At 36.5% G+C, this 24,262-nt stretch overlaps 1 protein-coding gene across 2 annotated transcripts in view; it reads left to right on the top strand.

Annotated features, from left to right (window-relative positions):
• Positions 1–4,998, top strand: part of LOC106083759 (uncharacterized) — an 80,714-nt gene extending 75,716 nt beyond the window's left edge. For both annotated transcript variants that reach the window (XM_059363738.1, XM_059363739.1), the window contains exons 7-8: positions 2,817–3,047; positions 3,140–4,998. In XM_059363738.1, the coding sequence (XP_059219721.1) occupies positions 2,817–3,047; positions 3,140–3,342 (434 nt within the window). In that variant the 3' untranslated portion in view covers positions 3,343–4,998. The remainder of the gene's footprint in view (positions 1–2,816; positions 3,048–3,139) is intronic.
• The last annotated feature ends 19,264 nt before the right edge of the window (positions 4,999–24,262 follow it).

Consider the following 24,262-nt stretch of genomic DNA (forward strand, 5'->3'; position numbering starts at 1 on the left):
TCCATCAGGAACAGTGGTACAGTAATTTTTATCAAACAGCGGCTCAGTTAGGGTGTAATCTACACTGACTGCAACATCGGATATTGTATCAAGGATAACACAGTGTCCATAGCCGCCACATGACCAATGAGAAAGCTCCCTTAACCTCAGGGCAGTGGTCGCTGCAATTTGGGTAGCCACAATGTCCAGAGGCATAAGATGTAGCATTAAAGGCAGTGCATCAGATGGTGTCGTCCTCAGTGCGGCTGTGATGCACAAACAAGGATCGGGTTAAGTATTGAGCAGTAGGTTGACTTTTGAAGCGCCGTCCACCAGACCACAACACCATATAGCATTATAGGTCTGACAACTGCAGTATATACGCAATGTATGACTGTCTAAACAGCCAGGTGTATAGGGCAAGAGTGGCCTTTCTTGCCTTTTCCAAAATGTTCAATTTCCAGTCCAGCAAAACACACAGGTATTTTCCGCTTTCTGTAAATGGAACATTCTCTCCACCCAAGGATACAGGTTCCACTGTAGGCAACTTGTATCTCCTGTTGAAAAGAACTACTTCTGCCTTGCACTGATTTACACCTAGCCCACTTTAGGTAGCCCACTTAGCTGTTGCATATAGAGCTTCCTGAAGTATATCACTTAGAGTGCTGGGAAACTTTCCCCTAACCGCAATTGGCACGTCATCAGTATACTCCGTCATTTTTACGCCTTTTTCTTCTAGACACAATAATATATTGTTAATGGCTATATTCCAAAGTAAAGGAGACAGCACACCTCCTAGAGGTGTTCCTCTGCTCATCCATTTTTTTAGATCCACATCCCAAGGCTGCCGTCATGCATCTTTTAGTAAGTAAGTTATTAATAAACTTTCTTACTGTAGAGTTGATGCCTAGCAACTCCTACTCCTTCATGATTGATGTCGGTTTTACATTGTTGAAAGTACCTTCAATGCCAAGAAATACTACCATTGTATATTCCTTGACAGCGAGAGAGCCCTCTATGTAGTCGTCTAGGTCGTGAAGGTCGTCTTTGCCCTAAGATATGTTTCTATCAACCTCTCAAGAGTCTTCAGCATAAAGGATGACAGACTAAAAGGACGAAAATCTTCCGCGTTCGTGTGGTAGGGTTTTCCTGATTTCGGAATGAAAATGACCTTCGTGTCCCTCCATCCCACAGGTATATATGACCTTCTGATACAGGCAGAGTATATCTCTCTAAGCCAGGGAACCAGTCTATCCGACATAGCTTGTAATTCAACCGGTGAAACATCATCAGTGTCTGGCGACTTAAAGAGTCGAAACTTCTTATCGCTCAAAGGATATCGGCCTAATTTTAAGGAATTTTATATTTAAAATAGTCTAAAGACGTTAAATTGCCAATTTACCGGCCCTGAACGTGAAATAAAATGTTCCCCGAACTCGCCTCTCAATAAGCCCACTGTTACGCGTGCTGGGTGGCATGTGGCACCGTCTTGTTGAAACCACATGTCATGCAAGTCAAGCTCTTGCATTTTGGGTAAAAAAAGTTGATATCATCTCACGGTATTGCTCATCATTCACAGTTACTTTCCGATTCGCATCATCTTTGAAGAAGTACGGTCCAATGATGCCACCAGCCCATAAACCGAACCAATCTAAGATTTATTCTGGATGCATTGGTGTGATATTTTCTTCAGTTAGGACTTTACGTAAACGTGTTGGTGGTTTAATGTCCAACAATGTTTAATGTTTAATGTGAGACAAAACACGAAACGTGCGTGAGCCGTTTAAACCAGTGTTGCCAAAAAGATAACAATCACCCTTTAATTAATTTGTACGGTATAACCTAAAAGGACAATGGCATGCTGTCACATCTGTCAAGGGTTCATTTAATTCGGCTTATGCAGCCCTTTAGTTTATAACCTGATATAGTTCACATATAAACCGGTAGCCTGATTCGACTTCTGGAGCCTCAAGAGCTACTTAGGAGAAATTTTAAACATCGCATTTTTTATGGCTTGTAGTAGTCATGACAAGTAGGGTCCACCTGAATTTTGTAGATATATCTCCTATATATTTGGAAAAGTCATTCAAAGAACGTGTCAAATGCTGTCATGGTGGAGGGTATATAAGATTCGACTCGGCCGAACTAAACGCGCTTTTACTTGTTTCTATTTGAGGGAAATAAATGCAAGCAAACCAAATTTGTATGTAATTTTGCAACTTCGAAGCCAGCAATTCAAGCATTGACAGCAGTTCCTTCTACGTACATGGATCAATTTTCTCAAGGGCTCGACACCCTGTGCTCGCGAAGGACTTACTGAAAGTAAGTGCGAAAACTTTCTACGAATTCTTCAGATTTTGCAATTGAAAGTATTGGGTTGCCCAAAAAGTAATTGCGGATTTTTCATATAGTCGGCGTTGACAAATTTTTTCACAGCTTGTGACTCTGTAATTGCATTCTTTCTTCTGTCAGTTATCAGCTGCTACTTTTAGCTTGCTTTAGAAAAAAAGTGTAAAAAAAGTATATTTGATTAAAGTTCATTCTAAGTTTTATTAAAAATGCATTTACTTTCTTTTAAAAAATCCGCAATTACTTTTTGGGCAACCCATACATTGTAGGGAGTACATTCAGTGATTTAGGTCCGTTCGATTTCTTCCATTCCTTCTTGGTTTGTTAATAGTCTTTTATAAGCGATAATAAAATTCTAGAATTTCCATTTCCATTTCATAGAGATTTTCTCTTATTAATAAACAAAAACTTGTGTAATTTGCATATTTTTAATACGAGCATGTGATGGTTTTTATTGTTTATTTATTTTTGTTCTTGCTGTTGTATAGCTGCCACAACGTCTGAAGTGAAACAACGCAAAGCATTGGCGAACAGCAAATCACACTCTCGCTCATTGGCTACACAGCGGGCGTTCTACAATCAGAATCCTTTGGTGAAAAGCGATGCTGCTGTGGCGATTTTAAGTAAAAATCCCGACTCAAAGGCGGCTTTAGCCTGTGCTCTGCCCTGGGGTCATGGCTGGGGATGGGCGACACTGCCCAATGGTGTGTGGAGCGGAGGTAAGGAACCGAAACAAAAACTCCTAATACCCAATACACCAAGCGAAACGGAAAGAAAATCTCACAAAATCTTTTTTTTGTTATAATTTCAGGACTGACATGGTCTCAATGTGAGGACACATTCACTTTACACGCACTGCCAACTACGCATTGCACCAATTTAATTGACACCTCCTGCAGTGGGGCTGTATACCACACCGACATTGGGGGTTTCGATTTTCATGCCTCGACAGTGGAGGACCTGGGCGGTGAGGACTTTGACTATGCCATGGACTGTGGCGATTTTATATTTTAAGTAAAACCCTGCAACAGCCCACCCATAATCCCAACATTGCCCCCAGTAGTGTCGTTTAAAATATACTCTCCAGCTGAAGAACAAGTTGAAGAAAAAGACGACGGCGAGGAGGAAGCCAAAGCATTAACGAACCCCACCCTAAAAACAGAAGCGTTGTCCCAAAAGAAAACGCCTCCAGCAGCGCGCCTTTTGAGAAAACACTCTCTTTTATTATTAAAGCGAATAAACAAAATAACAACAACTACAACAAGAATAACAAAACAAAAAAAAAAACATAAAAAGGAATTTAGATAAAAAGCAAACACAAATACAACAAACAAAAGATAACGAAAAAAAAACACACAAACACAAAAAAATGAAAGTCAAACAAGTGCAGACAATAGTTCTAGAATTTGTTCACAACATAATCTCGTATGTGTAGCTAACATACATTTAAGCATTGGGACATCCCACACCTACTGGTGGGTGAGTGTATTTGTTGGGTGCCATTTCCAACCAGAAGAAGGAAGCAACAGACTCACCACCACATCAGGGGGGAAAACACTCCCTCACAGCAACATTGCGAAACCAGGCCACCAGAGAACCTTTAGAAAGCCAATCAAACTGTTCGTGTGTCATACTCAGCAAACAAGAAATTAGGAAAAAAAATAAAAACAAAACTCTGATGAAAACCAACACCTCAAATTTTTAAAGAAAAATCAACAACAACAAAAACTAAAGAAAATTATATACGGGTATATGATTTAATAGAATTTATTTAATACCAACTCCCAAACTCCAGACACACACAAATGCCAACCAAATACCCACCAACCTCCAATCCTACCCATTTCCTTCCTTTCAATCCCACAACAAACGAATCTCAACTTATAACCCAACAACCAAAAGACCGCACCGCTCTTAAACATCCGTATGGGAAACGGAGACAATGCGGGCGATGGACAGATTGGTAACGCCTGTCAACAACAAACCCAACACCCCAACACAACACCAATGGAATGTTTGGTAATCAAGTGCGATTCGAAATAATTTCACTGCAATTTACACACTAAATTTTGATAGAAAAGTTTTACAAACGCTCTTAAACACACGTATATATAAATACATATAAATTTTATTTTGTTTTTCTTTAATCGACCCATTGTTCAGAGTTCTCCACCAAACCAAGGACAAGGCGGACAAAATTTTGAAACCACAAGAACAAAAAAGCATTCAACTTTTTTAGTACTATTAATAAGCCAAAGAGAAAAACTAAACCCCCCTCTTCGAAAAAAACAAAAACAAAATCCAAGCAAACACAGAGAAAAAATGTAAAAAAAATCAACAAAATCATTTTAGAGAACTAAAACCGAGATCGATGTTTTTAGAACGAAAATGTTATAGCTCTTAAGTCGAAAACAAGACAAAACAAAAACCCAAGTTATTTTTGAAAACCAACTAGTTTAGTAGGTTACAAATGAAAGACAATTAAAATCCAAAAACCAATTAAACCAAATTTGTTGTTTGTGGAAATAGACGTTCACTTTTCCGGTTTAAATGAAGCAAAAGAAATACAAACAAACAAACACTTCCCCAATCCCTTCCTCTTTAAAGAATACAACCGAACTTGGAACTAAATCTGCCATTGTTGCCAAATATCGTAAATCCAACTCCAACACAAACTATTCCCCCCCCCCCCCCCCCCATCACAACAACACGTGCAAGTGCAAATCTCCCCAAATGAAATTTTTTACCATTTTTGTAAGATTTTTTCCAAGGGATGGCTAGACCCCCCTATCCCTCTAAACTTATTCAAATCGTTTTGATACATTTTCAATATTTTTCTATTCGCAATTTGATAAGCCAACAATTAACCAAAATACAAAAATGAATAAATGTAAGTAATAACAACAACAACAACAATAATAAAAACTCCCCCGAATATAACAAAACTAAACTTAAGGACATGCTGGCAATGTTCGTTAACGAAACAAAAATCAAGTGAAATTAAAAACAAAACACAATGTTAATTAGTATTAAGTTTATAGCATATACCTGTAAACACACAAAAACAAAAACAAAACATTAAGAAAAAAAAAACGCACACACATGCATAATTATGTTGTTATGTGTGCAACAACAACAACAAGAACAAAGAAATGTGTGAATTTGCACATATTCATGTATGCATGCAAAAACGCCTACATATATGTTACGATTAAAAGTGATTACCAATAGAGCGATTGTTATAACAAGCGCTCTGTTAAAAGTTTTAAATGTTCCCCTAAAAATTTGATGTGCCACTCTACCCATGTTCATCGAGTGTGCAATGAAGCACATTTTCCACACAATAAAATAGTTCTACTTTCCCCTTACTTCCACATTTCGATGTTAAAGTCACTTTGATTAATGGTAAACCTTGTGTTAAAATCATCGAAAATTCAGAAATTCTTTTAACCAAACATGCTTCGTTTACAGCAAAATTTGTTTGCGACACTAAGAGACATTACCTTTGGTTTCTTTAGATCTTCCATTTGGCAGCGAGTGTAGCTTAAACGAGAATCATTTTTCGTTGAGTAATACTCAGTCAGCCAGCCGACAGTAATCGCGATCTTGTGCGAATTTAACTCAAGAAGTCAAGATTCAAGATCGGTTTATATGGCAGCTATATCAGATTATGAACCGCACAGTTGTTGGAAGTCAAAACAAAATACTTCATGCAAAATTTCAGCCACATTTGGCACAGTTGTTGGAAGTCAAAACAAAACACTTCATGCAAAATTTCAGCCAAATCGGATAAGAATTGCGCCCTCTAGTGGCTCAATAAGTCAAGACCCGAGATCAGTTTATAAGGCAGCTATATCGAAACATGGACCGATATGGCCAATTTACAATCCCAACCGACCTACACAATTTAGAAGTATTTGTGCAAAATTTCAAGCGGCTGGCTTAACTCCTTCGAAAGTTAGCCTGCTTTCGACAGACAGACGGACGGACAGACGGACGGACAGATGGACGGACGGACAGACAGACGGACGGACAGACGGACGGACGGACAGACGGACGGACAGACGGACGGACAGACGGACGGACAGACGGACGGATGGACGGACGGACAAAATCGATCGGCAAAAAAAAAAAAGTATACATGATTTTGGAATAATATATTTTTCCGATATGTACTATTTCAGCTATATTAGCCAAAAATTTGCTCCGATCTGAGATATTCTATTTGATAACGCAATATGTGTTCAAATTTATTTTTTCTAAATCGGTTCAGATTGAGATATAGCTCTCATACACCCAATGAAATTTTGTATTCAAAACATCAAAAATGTTTGCTAAACCAGCAGTTTTTGTCTGCTGAAAATGGCAAAACAGACATTACCGCTGTTTCAGCAAACGTAAGACTGCTGCATTAGCATACATTTCGGTCAGCTAAATCAGCAAACAAATTCTGGTTTTTTAGTATAAAAATCTGCTGAAAAAAAATGTTTATTCTATGTTCACCTGTTTCTAATTTTGATTACTTTAGGCATTTTTCATATCCTCCACCATAGGATGGGGGTATACTAATTTCGTCATTCTGTTTGTAACATCTCGAAATAGGCGTCTAAGACCCTATAAAGTATATATATTCTTGATCGTCATGACACTTTAAGTCGATCTAGCCATGTCCGTCCGCCTGTCTGTCGAAAGCACGCTAACTTTCGAAGGAGTAAAGCTAGTCGCTTGAAATTTTGCACAAATACTTTTTATTTGTGTTAGTCGGTTGGAATTCTAAATGGACTATATCGGTCCATGTTTTGTTATAGCTGTCATATAGACCGATCACGGGTCTTGTCTTCTTGAGCCTCTATGGGGCACAATTCTCGTCAGATTTGATTGAAATTTAGCACATAGTGTTTTGTTATCACTTTCAATAACTGTGTTAAGTATGATTCAAACCGGTTCATAATCTGGTATAGCTGTCATATAAACCGATCGTTGATCTTGATTTCATGAGCCATAGAGCACGCAATTCTAATCCGATTTGGCTAAAATTTTGCATGAGGTATTTTCCAATAACTGTGCCAAGTATGGCGAAAATCGATACATTACCTGATATAGCTGCCATATAAACCGATCTGGGATCTTGACTTCTTAAGCCTCTAGAAGGCGCAATTCTCATCCGATTTGGCAGAAATTTTGTACAACGGCTTCTCCCATGACCTTCAAATATACGTGTCTAATATGGTCTGAATAGATCAATAGCTTGATACAGCTCCCATATAAACCTATCTTCCGATTTTGCTTCTTAAGCCCCTACATGGCGCAATTCTCATCCGAGTGAACTGAAATACTACACAATGACTTCTATAATGTTCAGCATTCATTTATGGTCCGAATCGGACTATAACTTGACATAGCTCCAATAGCATAACATTTCTTATTCAATATTCTTTGTTTGTAACAGTTCTTATTCAATATTCTACTAATGCGGTATAGAGTAAAACAAGTAAAAACGTGATTAGTTCGGCTGGGCCGAATCTGGAATCCCACCACCACCATTAATTCCGCTTGAAGTTTACATAATGAAAAATTTCTGCCAAAAATGTTATATTGGTTTATATGCCAGCTATAGCAGGTCATAGACCGATTTATCACAAATGTTGCAAGTCATAACAAAACCACTGCGTCCAAAATTGCAGCTAAATCGGACAACAAGATATCCAATGGGGATCGGTTTGTATGGCAGCTATTTCAGGTTGTAGACCGATTTCGATTGTACTTGGTGCTGTTGTTTAAATTCATTTCCGAACACTGTGTGCAAAATTTTAGTCGGATAATAGTTATCAAGTCGAAGGACCATCCTGTGTGGGAGATCTGCACCTATTTGAACCATTTGTAATCTCCAGCGTTGTACATCAAAAGAAAGTATCTGTGCAAAATTTCAAATTTTCAATCGCTATCGTGATTTTGACAGACGGCCAGATTGACGGACGTGTCTAGATCGACTTTGGGCCGGTTTCTCATAGAAAAAATAAAGTTCGTAAAAACTAACCGGTTCTTAGGGGATAAGGTAATTTATAAGATATGACAATATTGCGCAGCAATCAGCAATAAAAGTGTTCACGTTCTCAAAATTTAGTTTAAATGTTTACTGAAAATCATTCGTTTGCCAGTAAGAGAGAGAGAGAGAGAGAGTGAGAACGAAAAACATTTGAAGAGTTTTGTAAATTGGAGGTTGCAATTTCTGCTGGCGATTTTTTCCCAGCAGAAATTTATTACTCTTCTGTAATTTTTCACTGGCTAATTATTGCTGCAAAAGTACGCGAACACACCTAGTTGATTGTATATTACTATCTGTTTCAATTAATCGGGACGATAAGTCTCCAACCCGCACCCGCATAAGGAATAGACATATATTCAGAAAAACAAATTCCGTAAACAAGAAGAATATCGAAACGATAAATTGTGACGTCCTTGCCTTTATAGAACTGTCCGATAAACCTATTTCAGATCTACACCCTGTTTTGTGAATAAGGCCGTGAGTCTTTTGTCACGGTAAAATTTTTTCGCAAAGCCCCTAAAAGTAGGCAATAACATTCAAAGCCGTACTGTCATGCTTTATGGCAAAACAAGATGAACAATTGACTGAGTGAGGAGCATCGGTGGAAGGCACAATTTATTCCCGTTAATTTGAAATCATTCGACAAGATCTTAAAGAATATAACGAAAAATCCTTTTTAAAAGAGCACTTAGAGAGCACAGTATTTTTTTAAAGCTTTTTCTACATACTTTGAAATTACCTGTATTCCACACAAAATGTTTTTCAAACACTAAAGTAATTGCTTTTAGAATCTACAAAAGAAAATATTTTTCTAAGAAAACAATAAACAAAAGTAAATCTGTGAAGCCAGCACATCATTTAAAAGCGATAGCATATATTTTTTCACAAAATGGATTTTTTTTTTTATAACTAATTAACAAATAGCAGACAAAATATTTTTGTAAAACCAAAAGCATAATTAAAAAAGCGGTATTTTTCTGAATCTTTAGAATTTTTTATTCTCTAAACAGTTTATTAATCACTGCAGATTTTATTGAATTGAAAACATTTTTAGGGCATTCGATTTATTTAAATTTTGCACGGTTTCACATAATGAAAAAGTGAGCTGAATGACAAACAAACTAATTTGGGGTTGAAATACACAAACAAACAAAAAAAAAAAAAAAAAAAACAAAGTAAAAAATGCTGTTAATTAAAAAATTTAAGTCGTTGGGCCTAGGAATGATGGCGAAAGATAGACATTGACACACAATGCAATTTAAAGCACAATGCCTTTGGGGGCGTATGATTAACGTATTTGCATCTTCACTAATCACGCATATGCAAGGGAGCACCCCGATTTTTGCAGTACCAATGAGTTTTGGAAAAAATTGTTTATGTATAATATTTTTGAGGCCACCGCAGCTCAGAACTGAAAAATCTTGTAATGTATTTTCTTTAGGTAAACAGGCGTGTAAAGTTCTCTACTAAAGTCGTGTTGCTCTGCGGAATCTCTTCGGACTAGGCACTCAAAACTAAGTATCTTATCAATGAAATGAAAGAAGTTCCCCGCTGTTCCTTAATGTTCATGGACCAATTTGCAATATTTAATATTTACTTTTAATTATACCCTACACCACCACTGTGGTACAGGGTATTATAAATTTGTGCATTTGTTTCCAACGCTAAGAAGGAGAAGATCGATAAGTATACCAATCGACTCAGAATCACTTTCTGATTCGATTAAGCCATGTCCGTCTGTCCGTCTGCGAGTCCATGTATTCTTGTAATCAAAGTGCAGGTCGCATTTGTTGTCCAATCAGCACGAAATTATGCACATATCACTTTTTTGGCCCAAGGACGAACGCTATTGATTTCGATAAAAATCGGTTCAGATTTCGATATAGCTCCCATATATCTGTATCGCCCTTAAATGGCCCTAGCAGCTACAATTTTCTACCAATCTGTACAAAATTTGGCATGGATTGTTTTGCTACAGATCTTAACATATGTTTCATCAAAATCGGTTCAGATTCAGATATAGCTCCCATATATATGTATCACCCGATTTGCACTTAAATGGCCGTATTGGCTAAAATTTTCAAGTGATCTGCACAAAAATTGGCATGGATTGTTTTGCTACCGATCTTAACATATCTGCAAAATTTTCATCCAAATCGGTTCAGATTTAGATATAGCTCCCATATATATGTATCGCCCGATTTGCACTTAAATGGCTGTAGAAGTTACAATTTTATACCGATCTGCACAAAATTTGGCACGGATAGTTTTGCTACTAATCTTAATATATCTGCTATATTTCATCAAAATAGCTTCAGATTTGGATATAGCTCCCATATATATGTATCGCCCGATATACACTTATAAGGCTGTAATAAACACAATTTGTAACCGATTTCCATTTCCGATTTGGCACGGTTTGTTTTGTTACTGATCTTAACATGTGTGCGAGATTTCATCAAAATCGGTTCAGATTTGGATGTAGCACCCATACATATTACAATAATTTTCAAACGATCTGTTTAATAGTCGGTTCAAATTTAGATATAGCTCTTATATACATATATATTTATATATTGCGCGAATTTTTAATTGTAGGGTAAGTGTAGGGTATTATATAGTCGGCTCCGCCCGATTTTTGCCTTTCCTTACGGGTTTATGTTTATTTCTCACACACAAACCATTGCAAAACAAGTTTTGTTTTTTGGTAAGGAACAGCTCCTCAGTTACTTGATGTGTGGTGGCTTCCAAGACAGTTAAGTTGTAGGTAACTCTGGTAGCGTCGTAAAGTACCAACTTGGACGAGTTTAAACTAAAAATTAAAATACAAATAAACCTTTCGAATGACATATATTTTGGGCACCTTTAAGCCAATTTGGGGGGTTTCGACATATGTTTAAGCGCTGTACTTTCCCAATTTGTTTTCTAAAGTTTGTGGTTAAATCGTAAGTCATCTCCTAGACCCCGCAAAGCAATTAGTTCGATGCAACAGCTTCACAAATAATAAAAACAAAAGCATTAAACAAATACTAAACCAAAAATATATATACACAAAATAAATAAAAATTATATTTTAGGATCTATTAAGTGTACAAGAAAAGCAAGGCAAAAATTAATTAAAACAAAATAAAAACCAAGAGAGTGTATGTACATTTTTCAGTAGACTAAAAAAGACTTAAGCAATTGTCGCCAGGACGTTAAATATAAAAATATTGAAAAAAAAACAAACAAAAACACAAACAAAAAAAAACCAAAGGAATAGAAGAAATAGAAATTTATAAATGTCTGTTAGAGAGCATTAAATGTTGGGCTTTATCGGAAAACCGTATATATATATACATAAACAAAAAAAAAACAAAAACAAAAAGAAGAGGAAACTAAAATATAGGAGACAAGCGAAAAAATACCTTAACAAGGTATTGCATAAAGCAAAAGCAAGCAAAAATTGTAGAAAACCATTACACACGCAGACACAGATACATACACACCAAACAACAAATATTAAATCCAAATGATTGTGAATTAAAAAACAGAATAAAAACTAAATCTGTAGCCAAATAGACTTAATGAATATTTTATATGTTTCCACCACAACCAAAGACGAAAGATAATTAAAATAAAAACTCCACACACATACACAAAAGGAAAGCAAAACAAAAAAAAAAAAAAACAAAACACTAACACTTTTAAATGAATTGATTATTTATTAAAACAAAACAAAACCAAAGATTAAGACCATGTAGACGGGGAAGATGTTAAACATTTACTAATACGCAAACAATTACTCCGACAATCAGTGTTTTCTATTAACCACAAAGAAAAAAACAAACGAAAAACAAAAACTAATTTAATCAAGCGATATAACAACCACTGGAAAAATCTATTATTTCAAAACATAATTTCTCGAAGAATTCTTTCTTTTGGTCATTGCTTACGAAAGCAATGGTATCGCAATTGGAATTAAAAAACCAAAAAAAAAAAATAACAAACAAAACTCTATACATTTCAATGATATTTAAGTTAAGTCTCCTCAAACTCAAACGGCGTAGGGACCAACCCTAAACACAGCCAAGTAGCCATTTCGAAGGGCAATTCGTTGGGGCAGTCTGAGCCATAACACAGACACAGGCCAACAAACAAAACTTGCCAACACAAATCAATTATGAACCACGCCTAGTTATAAAAACACCGAGAAACTCTTTAACATAACATTAAAACAAACCACATCTACACATTATTAGAAACAAACAACATAATCAGCCTGCCTTTATTAAATGTGTTCATTGTATGAAATGGAAATTAAATCATTATAGTTCTTTCGTTACACAAGTGCAGCCAAAATAAATGGCCTTTTTTGACCTGGAGATCGGCATGTTATCGTAAAGAAAACTATTTAACTTGACATATTATTTCCAGCTTCATTGAAGTGATTTAAATACCCTACACTACACCGCTACTGTGGTACAGGGTATTATAACTTAGTGCATTTGTTTGTAACATCCAAAAGGAAGAAAAAAAGACCCATTGATAAGCATACCAATCGACTTAGAATCACTTTCTGATTCGATTGAGCTATGTCCGTCTGCCTGTCTGTTTGTCCGTCCGTCTGTCTATTTAACTTGACATATTATTTCCAGCTTCATTGAAGTGATTTAAATACCCTACACTACACCGCTACTGTGGTACAGGGTATTATAACTTAGTGCATTTGTTTGTAACATCCAAAAGGAAGAAAAAAAGACCCATTGATAAGCATACCAATCGACTTAGAATCACTTTCTGATTCGATTTAGCTATGTCCGTCTGCCTGTCTGTTTGTCCGTCCGTCTGTCTGTTTGTCCGTCTGTGAGAATGGTTGTTCCGGTCTAACGGACAGACTGTCGCCGTCAAGTGATGGAGCATACAATCATCGGCAAACTGTGAATGTTCCTGCTAGCTCTCCATACCATATGGATTGGAGCTCAAACCTCCAATCTGTTTGGTGCTCATAGTTATTCCGTGACGGGTGTAACATTGCCAAAAGCTGCATTATAGCCTACAAATGTATGGATCGATCGACCGCTCTGTTTCTTTGGTTCTTTTTATAGCCTGCACCACCAGTGTGGTATTATATTGTAGATTTGTGCATTGGTTTGCAACGCTAAGAAGGAGAAGAGCTAGACCCATTGATAAGTATACCGATCGACTCAGAATCACTTTCTGATTCGATTTAGCCATGTCCGTCTGTGAGTCCATGTGTTCTTGTAATCAAAGTGCAGGTCGTATTTATTGTCACGAAATTTTGCACATGTCACTTTTTTGGCCCAAGGACAAACGCTATTGATTTTAAAAGAAATCGGTTCAGATTTAGATATAGCTCCCATATATATCTTTCTTCCAAAATGTCTTTCTAAGGCTGCAGAAGCCACAATTTTCGTCCGATCTTTACAAAGTTAGGCATTGGGTGTTTTTTTTTTGAAGTCTTCATATGTGTTCAAAATCTGTGTAAAATCGGTTCAGATTTAGATATAGCTATCATATATATGTTTCTTCCTATATGTCTTTTTAAGGCTGTAGATGCCACAATTTTCGTTCGATCTTCACAAAATTTGGCATTGGGTATTTTATTTGAGGTCTACATATGTGTGGAAAATTTCATGAAAATCGGTCCATATTTAGATATAGCTCCCATATATATCTTTCATCCGTTAAGGCCGTTTAAGGCGGTAGAAGTCACAATTTTTTACCGATCTTTACAAAATTTGGCATGGGGTGTTTTATTCAACGTCTCCATATGTGTGCAAAATTTCATGAAAATCGGTCCAGATGTAGATGTAGCTCCCATATATATGTATAGCCCGATTTGCGCTTAAATGGCCGTAGTAGCTACAATTTTCAACCGATCTGCACAAAATTTAGCACGGACTGTTTTGTTACTGCACTTAATATATCTGGTAAATTTCATAAAAATCGGTTTAGATTTGGATATAGCTCCCATATATATCTTTTATCCGATTTGAACTATTTAAGCTGTAGCAGCCACAATTTTGGTCCGATCTTTACCAAATTTAGCATCAATGTATGTGCAAAATTTCATAAAAATCGGTTCAGATCTAGATATAGCTCCCATATATATCTTTCATCCGATTTGGCCTTTTAAGGCTGTAGAAGCCACAATTTTGGTCCGATCTGTAAAAAATTTTGAATGAGGTGCTTTATATGAACTCTATATATGTGTGCAAAATTTCATAAAAATCGCTTTAGATTTAGATATAGCTACCATTTATATCTTTCATCCGATATGGGCTTTCAAGGCTGTAGAATCCACAATTTTCGCCCGATTTTACATGAGACGTTTAAATTGACGTTCCAATACGTGCGCAAAATTTCATTAAAATCAGTCCAAATTTAGATATAGCTCCAATGTGTATATTTCATCCGGTGGCCTCCAATATGCATATGGACTTTTTGGGCAGTAAAAACCACAATTTTGGTCACATCTCTTCAATCTAAGGCGTGAAAAGTTCTATTTGACGTCCCAGTATGTGTCATTTAAATTGGCACAGGTTTCGATATAACTCCCATACAATCTTTTATCCGATGTGGCCTTTTAAAGATGTGGAAATCCAAATCTTTTTTCGCCCGACTTTTGTCTTTCCTGACTGACTGATTTAGAATCTGAATTGTTTGAATAACTAATTAATAGTGGATTAGCCAGAGGTATATTCATTTAGTCATACAGATCCAAATATCCATTTTCGACCCGTCCATCTTAGGGTCTTAATTAAGCTCGTAAAGCCCGATTTCGTCATATGGATTGCCATATAACTCGATTTGTCAATTTAGGGTCTTAGGCACATAAAACGCATTTATTACTCGAATTGGCTGAGATTTGTGAATTGCGCAAGCCCATTCAATATCCGCACAGAGTATGGTTCACATAAAATGTTATTTTCTTATTAACCGATTTCTCTGATCGGTTAACAAGAAAATGGGTCTAGATCGACCCATATGAGATTATAAATATGAAAATAGTAGAGTTTTAGTAAAGAATAATAAAAATGCCCATGGAGGTGGTATCCAAATGCATTTTTACTTGGTTAAAAATGATTTTGTATCATTAACAAGTAAAAGCGAGCTAAGTTCGGCTGGGCCGAATCTTATATACCCTCCATCGTGGATCGCATTTGTCAAGTTCTTTGGCCGATAACTCTTTATATACAAAGGATAAATTTCAACCAAATCGGATAAGAATTGCGCCCTAAAGTGGTTTAAGAAATCAAATCGGGAGATTTGCTTATATGGGATGGACCGATTCCGACCATATTTAACACGTATGTTAAAGGTCATTGAAAACGTCGTTGTGCAAAATCAACTACATCGGATAAGAATTGCTCCCTCTAGAGGCTCAAGAAGTATAATCAGGAGATAGGTTACAATGCTACATTAGGTTGTCAACCGATTTAGACATGGAACAGTTATAGAAAGTCAAAACCAATCACTTCATACACAATTTCAGCCAAATCCGATAGGAATTGCGCCCTATAGAGGCTCACCAAGTTAAGATGCGACATCGGTTTAAATGGGAGCTATATAAGGTTATAAACAGATTTGGGCCATACTTGACATAATTGTTATAAATCATAATAAAACACCTGCTATAAAGTTTCAGGATCGATTTATGTGGGAGCTACATCAAAACATGAACCAATATAGCCCATTTACAATCCCAACTGACTCACACTCATAGGAAGTATTCGTGCAAATTTCAAGTGGCTAGCTTTATTCCTTCGAACGTTAGAGTGCTTTCGACATATGGATGGACATGGCAAAATCGACTTGGAATGTCAAGATGATCAAGAATGTATATACTTTATTGGGTCTCAGATCGATATTCCGATATGTAACAAACGGAATCAGTATAACCCTATCCCATGGCGACTATTTTTAAGCTGAACTACTTTTTTGAGCCACCTTTTAAAGAAGACACCATTGTTTGTGTCATCTCCTCAAAGTCGTTAGCAGCAGCTCTTAACCCAAGCATCATTAGATCACAAGCCATGCCTTCACACCTTCATAGTTTCCGGATTATGACTCTTTATGTCATAAAAGGGATATTTAGAGCAAATGCAGCAACCCAACTATGGGTGCCGGATGTACGTACCGCATGGACCCCATGAAGTCCTTAATCGGCAAAGGCTGCTGCCTTAGTGTACAACACTCTGTCGCAACAACAGCAATGGCAGAGATTTCCATTTAAATCTATTTAAAAAACACACAAACCTCAGATAAATATGGCTCTTCTTATACTTTGCCTAAAACACATTCTTGAAGAAGTATTCTCAACTTGTCCCGCTACAAATTTGTTTCCATTCATCTTTGTAATGTTTTCACAGAGAAAATGGGGAATTTCATGCCCGATGTCCATGGTCATTACAGATGAATACCAACAATTTCATCAATGCAATTTTCATTTTAACTCTTGGAAACCTATTCGAAAACAAAACAATAAAATGTTTGCGTATTAAGAACAACAACCACAACAACAAAAGCATTCACTTAACTTTAAAACAATCTCAAAATAACAAAAAAAAAAACAAAAGTTAAATCAACCAAAGGGAAAACGACAACACTAAAAGAGAAATCCAAAGAACACATACATGAAAATAAAAATGACCGTAGATAGATGTATTCGTAAAATTTGTAAATCATTTAGAACTTAGGCCACAACAAAAATAGATATTAAACAATCTCCCAACAGCAACAACAACAAACAAATAAAACTGATTTTTTTCATACACATTGGGAAAGCTGGAAAACACAATTACAACCACAAAATCATTTGAAATTATAGACCGCCAACAAGAAGGCGCGCATGCGCATCCAAACATAAAAGGGGTCAGAAGTTTAAAATACTTACGATCAGCCATCCACATTTGAATCTCAAACCAAGCCACAAAGCTATATAAATTGCAGATGCAGAAAAAAAGCCACAAAAAAACAAAACAAACAACGTTCAAATCATTCATCATTAGTTTAGAGTTAAAGAACGCGTCGTAGTTGGTTTAGCCCAAAAACTTTGCCTAGAAAATCTACCGCCAGTCATGCAGGTCTTGCGGAAAATATCCATGGATCCATGAAAGTTTTGCATTAGCATGGTAACTGCCGCCAACAAGAGAGAACACCAAAATTCATACACACACACACACACACACCTAATTTATGCAATAAGTGGCGGACAAAGGTATGTTTCTCCAACACACTCCCACATGAATACATTCACCAAAGTAAAAAAAACTCATTATTAAAATAACTTTAGGTACAACATGGAATATGTTGCAGAACAAAATTAAAAGAAAAAAAAAAACAAAAAACAATAACAAAAAGAACGTGTATTAATTTAAGAGAAGCCAAAACCCAAACAATTTGTATGTACTTGTAAGTGTAAGTTTAGTCATCGTCAAAACCGAACATGCTGCGATGACGTCTATGTCGACGGCGGCGGCGAATTCGTTGCGTTGTCGTCATCGTCTCAATCGCCATCGTCGCCTCCTTCCCCCTCCTCCCCCAACAAAACGCTCTTAGGGAGCGTAGGGGAGCCCTCATAATTGTAATTGTTGTTTGTCGTCATCGTCAATGTATTTTTGCGTGTCGTTGATGTCACATTTTATTGTTACGAATGTGTATTTTGTATTGCGTGTAAGTTTGAATGTATTTGTTCAAAGGTACTCACTTACACACAACCCAACCAACCACCCATTTACACTCATACACTAACACAAACACGCACACAAAACTACCTTGTACCACCTTAGCTCAGAGAAAAATAAGTAGCCAAAAAACAAGGCAAAGAATTAACAAACAAAACAAAAAACAAAAACACACAAACAATACGCTTGGTGAAACCGAAATAGAAAATAGCAGAAAATGTAATAGAAAAACAAAATAAATAAACATTACCGGCCGGCAAATAGAAAGTACACTGTGCGGCAAAAGTATTGGAACATTTGCAAAAAAAAAAAAAATCTGAATATACATGATAGAGCGAAGGAAAATGTCTCTATCGCAACTATCAGAAAAATCGCCTCGGGATATATAATCATGGCAAAAATATTGGATAATTTACACACAAAAAATATACGATAGAGCGAAGGAACATGTCTCTATCGCAACATTCAGAAAAAAACGGATAAAATAACGTCTTTTACCGCTCCGAATATTTAATGGGAAGATCGGTCTTTATATTGTAGAAGACAAATGAACCGATATGAACGTCATAAGCAAAATTCCGTATTACGAATTTCGGCGAATTAAATAAAAACTTAGACTATCTTGTGTCCAAGAAATTTTATCAGTCGATTGGTATTGGTTCGGCGTGAACCATATGCTGAAGGGTTGTCGGAATGAAAATGCACTCTTTATAAGCAGCTATTGTGCAGCTATTTTCAATGAGAGTTCGGTTAGGTCATTTGTTAACCTAAATGTCAAAAGCTTCAATACAACTCCCTAATTCAAATATTTGTAAAATAGCTTAGGAAATACGTCCTATGAGTTTAATCATTAAATTGGATGATCGGTATGGCATCCATATCCTAAAACTGTCGCATCTGAAGCATAATTTAACACATGGGGAGGGTTCCAATACAACTTACTTTCTTAAATTCAGCGAATTAGGACAAAAACTTAACGGAACGTTGTATATAGGACCTATATTCAAATATGAACCGATTTGATCTGTTCAAGTATTAGACCTGCAAGTGGATAAAAAAACACAACAACACAAAACTTTTCTTAATTTTTATACCCACCACCATAGGATAGGGAGCATATTCATTTAGTCATTCCGTTTGAAACACATCGAAATATCAATTTCCGACCCTACAAAGTATATATATTTCGGATCGTCGTAAAATACAAAAATACGATTTAACGATGTCGGTGCGTCTGTCCGTCCGTCTGTTGTAATAACTCTAGAGTCTTCAAAAATTGAGATATTGAGCTGAAATTTGGCACAGATACGTCTTTTTGAATATAGCTGCTATATAGACCGATCTCCCGATAAAGGGTCTGAAGGCCATAAATGCTTTATTCTTTAACCGATTTCGTTGAAATTTTAAACAGTGAGTTATTTTAAGCCTCCTAATATCTGATGTAAATATGGTTTAGATCGGACTATATTAAGATATAGCTGCCATATAGGCCGATCTCCCAATAGAGGGTCTGAAGGCCATAAAAGCTTTTTTTTACCGATTTCGCCGGAATTTGGAATCGTGCGCAGTTTTAAGCCTCCCAACATCCGACCCAAATACGCTACAGATCGGACTATATTTAGACACAGCTGTCATATAGAGCGATCTGCCGATAAAGGGTCTGAAGGCCATAAAGGCTTTATTTATTACACGATTTCACTGAATTTTGAAACAGTAGCTTATTTTAAGCCTCCCGACGTTTGACCTAAATATGGATTTCATCGGTCCATATTCACATATAGTCCGATCTCCCGATAAAGGGTCTGAAGCCCATAAAAGCTTCATGTATTACCCAATTTAAAACAGAGGGTTATTTTAAGCCTTCCGACATCTGAAGTAAATATGGTTCAGATCGGACTATATTTAGATTTAGCTGCTATATAGACCGATCTTCCGATAGAAGGTCTGAAGGCCATAAAAGCTTTTTTTTATCCGACTTCGCCGAAATTTGGAATAGTGCGCAGTTTTAAGCCTCGCAACATCCGACCCAAATACGACCAGATTTCGCTGAAATTTGCAACAGTGAGTTATTTTAAGCCTCCTGATATCTGGCTTTAATATGATTCAGATCGGACTATATTTAGATATAGCTGCCATATAGACGGATCTGGAGATAAGGGGACTGAAGCCCATAAAAGCTTTATTCATTACCAGATTTCGCTGTAATTTGAAACAGTGAGTTTTTCTGATCGGTTTATAATTGGATATATCTGCCAAAGAAACCCATATTTTGTTCTACAAAATTGAAAAGTGACATATATATTAGACCACTCAATGTCCATGTCGAATTTGGGTGCTTAAGTTATCAAATTTTCACCGGATTGAGACGAAATGGGATTTACATATATATCCGAGTTGGTGGGTATCCAAAGTTCGGCCCGGCCAAACTTAATGCCTTTTTACTTGTTGACTTTAGAGTCATAACAACTGGTTAAGCTAAATTGGTTCTGATTTCTTAACCCCCTCGAAACCCCCATTCTAATCTGATATGGATAAAATTTAGTATTTGAAGCACTGATGTCTTTCAACACCCATTAAACTTTTAGAACAAAATTGTAGATTGGTCGAGGCTACATGGCCATGGTCACCTAAACTTTGATCAGCATTGAGCAATCAAATAAAATCCTAGAACTTTTGCAAATTGTCCAATACCAAAGCGAATGCATTGAATCACATAATTTTCTCGTTGCCACAATCGCCAGAACATCAAAACAAAAAATATAGCCAAACCGGGAAAAATGCAATATGAAATGTAGCGGTAATGTAACAAATGATTGCGATAATTTTTTTTTTTTTTGTGTTTCATTTAGCGAAAATCGTCGTGGTTTCATTTGCCAATCGTACAAAAAATGTATTAAGAACATTAATTAATAAAAACAGAAGAGTAGACTTTGATTTGTATTCACAATCAGTTTTTTGGGTTGATCATTTATTCATCTGTGCATAGTTTTATATATACACATATATAAAAAAAAATTTAAAACAAGAAGGTATTAAAACAAAAACAAAATTAAAAAAAAAGCGAAATGATGATTTTGAAAAGAAAAAACTAAACAAAGAAATCTCATGTATGTATTGTATGTAATAAAATGTACTACGTATAGAGTTAAGTAGTTAATTTTAAGTAAAAATTGTATTAGTAAATTTGTAATTGATTTTTTTAGAGAATATTTTTTAAATAAATGTTATAGTTTAGTTTGTCATTGATTTATAGTACTTATCCACCGTCGAAAGAGTTTTATTTTAAGGGAGGAATGTGGGAAAATGCCATACATGCCATACCGCAATGCAAAACTATATAAATTTGGTGTTTTGCAACGGGAATGGAACCCCAAAAGAAACAAATTAACACTTTCCTGTTTTGTTCTAGCACTTGATACAGGACGACAAAAATGCAACATGAAAAGAGCAACGACGGCAAGTCTCATTATTTGACACTACGCTGTTTGCTAATCTGCCACAATTCAAGAAATATAGTAAAGTATTTGAAAAACCAGTAAGAAAAGTCAAAAGTCGGGCGGTGCCGACTTTATAGTAACCTACACCTACTCTATAGGTACAAAGTGGCAGCTACGTCTAATTCTGAAACAATTTTAATGGACCTCGCCGGATGTTTCCAGATGGGTTGTTCAACAATCCGTATCACATTTCGAGCCAATATGTTCAAACTGTAATAACTATGGTTCATAGATGACAACATAATTGCAAATAACCCAATATTTGGGAGCTATATCTAGTTCTAAACCGAGTTCGAGCAAACTTCTCAGATAATGTGGTACTCGTCGAGAAAAGGGTTGTGCAAAATCTTGGCATGACTGATCAAAAAATGCACTACAAGCGCATTAAGTGAAAATCGGGCGATATACATATACGACAGGTATATCTAAATCTGAACCGATTTCTATTATGTCAAGGTCAAGAGAAAATCCTTCCTGCCACATTTCGAGAGAATCTATTGACAAATGACCATTTGATTACTGCAAATCGGCGAACATATATATGAGAGCTATGTCTAAATCTGAACCGATTTCCAGCAAACTTTATAGACATAAGCTCCATATTGACATGTTCGGTAAATATACCCGATTTAAGGGTGTTTTGGGGATTGAAATATCCCCAAGCCCGAAGAATATATCAGCAACGTGCTCTATTCTCATATATCTATATATCATTTATTTGAACCCCATATTGCCATTGGCCTCAAAATTGGATATCAAATTCGTTTTCAAATCTCATTTAAACTCCTTATTGCAAAAGTAATCAAATATGTCCGGTTTGGGGTATTGGCCCTAAAAACTAGGGCCACGCCCTTTAAGACCCAAATTGTCTTGGTGAGCAAATACGTCCTATTTGGGGCTTGTTATGGTGGTGGGACGTCTTTAGACAGTTGGTCCCTAATGTTGATATCAGATACGTGGTCTACTCCCAAATACCTTTAATTTGAGCCCCAGATTTCCATAATTACCAAACATAAGCGGCTTGGGGTGTGTTGGCCTTAAAAATCGAATTCGTGTTCAACTCTAAAAACCCTCTTATTTGAGCCTCATATTGCAATAGTCAGCATATACTTCCTATTCGGGTGGAATTTGGGGGGGTGGGGTGGCCCCATAGACACTTTTCCGAATATTGATATCAGATTCGTGCTCTACTCCCGAAGACCTTTCGTTTGAGCCCCATATTGCTATGGTCGTAAATTTGTCCCCTTTGTGGATGTTTTTTGGGAGGGTCAGTCCCCCAAACACTAGGTCCCATATTTGGATATCAGATTCCAAATACCTTTTATTTAAGCCCCATATTCCCATGGTTAGTAAATAAGTCCTGTTTGGGGGGTGTTTTAAGGAAGGGGCGGACCCCCAAAAACGTGGTCCTACATTTGGATGTAAGACAAGTATTCAACTTGCAAATAGCTTTCATTTGAGTCCCATATTGCCATGATCAGTAAATAAGTCCGAAATAGCGGTGTTTTGGGCGTTGGGGTGGTCCCCCTAACACTTGGTCCGACAATTGGATATCAGATACGTTTTCTAACCTTAATTACCTTTCATTTGAGTCCCATATTGTCGTGGTCTAAATATATGTTTGGAAGGTTTTAGGGTGGGGCGGCCCCCCTAGGTACCCCATCCAAAATTTGGATACCAAATTTTTATTTTTAGGGTACTATATAAGAGCACACAAAATTTCGCTTAAATCGCGCTACCCATCTCTGAGATCTGGCGTCGAGAGTCAAAAGAAAACCCTTTCTAATAAGTTTCAAGAAATTCGGGTAACAAATTACCATTTTATTGCAATATTATTGCAAATCGGACGAACATATGAATGGGAGCTATTCCCAAATCTGAACTGATTTCTATGAAATTTACCAGTAATACGGAGAGTCATAAGAAAATCCTTCCTGCCAAATTTCGGGAGAATCGCTTAACCAATGACCATTTTAATGCAGTATAACTGCAAATCGGACGAACATATGTATGGGAGCTATATCCAAATCTTAGCAGATTTTTTCCAATTTCAATAGGCTTCGTCTCAAGGCCGAAAAACATGCCCACGAAAATCGCGACCAGTACACAAATTAACATGGACAGATAGACAGACAGACGGACACAGCTTAATCGAAACTGAAAGTGATTCTGAGTCGATCGGTATACTTATCAATGGGTCTATCTGTTTTCCTTTTGAGTGTTACAAACTAATCCACTGAGCTATAATACCCTGTACCACAGTAGTGGTGTAGGGTATAATAAAGCCTGCAAATTACGTGGATTGGCAAAAGCATAACATTTATTATGATTTGTTTACGTCAGTTTGAAAATAATTCGTGCGAACTTCTTCACTCTGACATTAACAGTAAATGTATTTCATCAGCTGGGTATACTTAACTGGATAAAAGCTAGTCATGGCAAAAAAACTGTTTGTATTATTTAAGTCTGCGCTGATTATCTATTAAGAACTTCATTGTACTGTATAAATGTCATTTTCATGATACTAATATAAACCAGAACTACTTACAGCTTTGAAGTAGTCAACGACTTCTAAATCGCTGGCTTTCCTTTTCTACTTGCAAAATAAAGTCTCCGATGAATGAGCTTGTCTCAAATGAGAAACTAACAGAAATTGTAAAACTTAATGATCTTCGCCCTAACAGGCAAACAAATTGAAAAAT

This window comes from Stomoxys calcitrans, chromosome 2 (assembly GCF_963082655.1).
Source record: "Stomoxys calcitrans chromosome 2, idStoCalc2.1, whole genome shotgun sequence".
NCBI classification, from domain to species: domain Eukaryota; kingdom Metazoa; phylum Arthropoda; class Insecta; order Diptera; family Muscidae; genus Stomoxys; species Stomoxys calcitrans.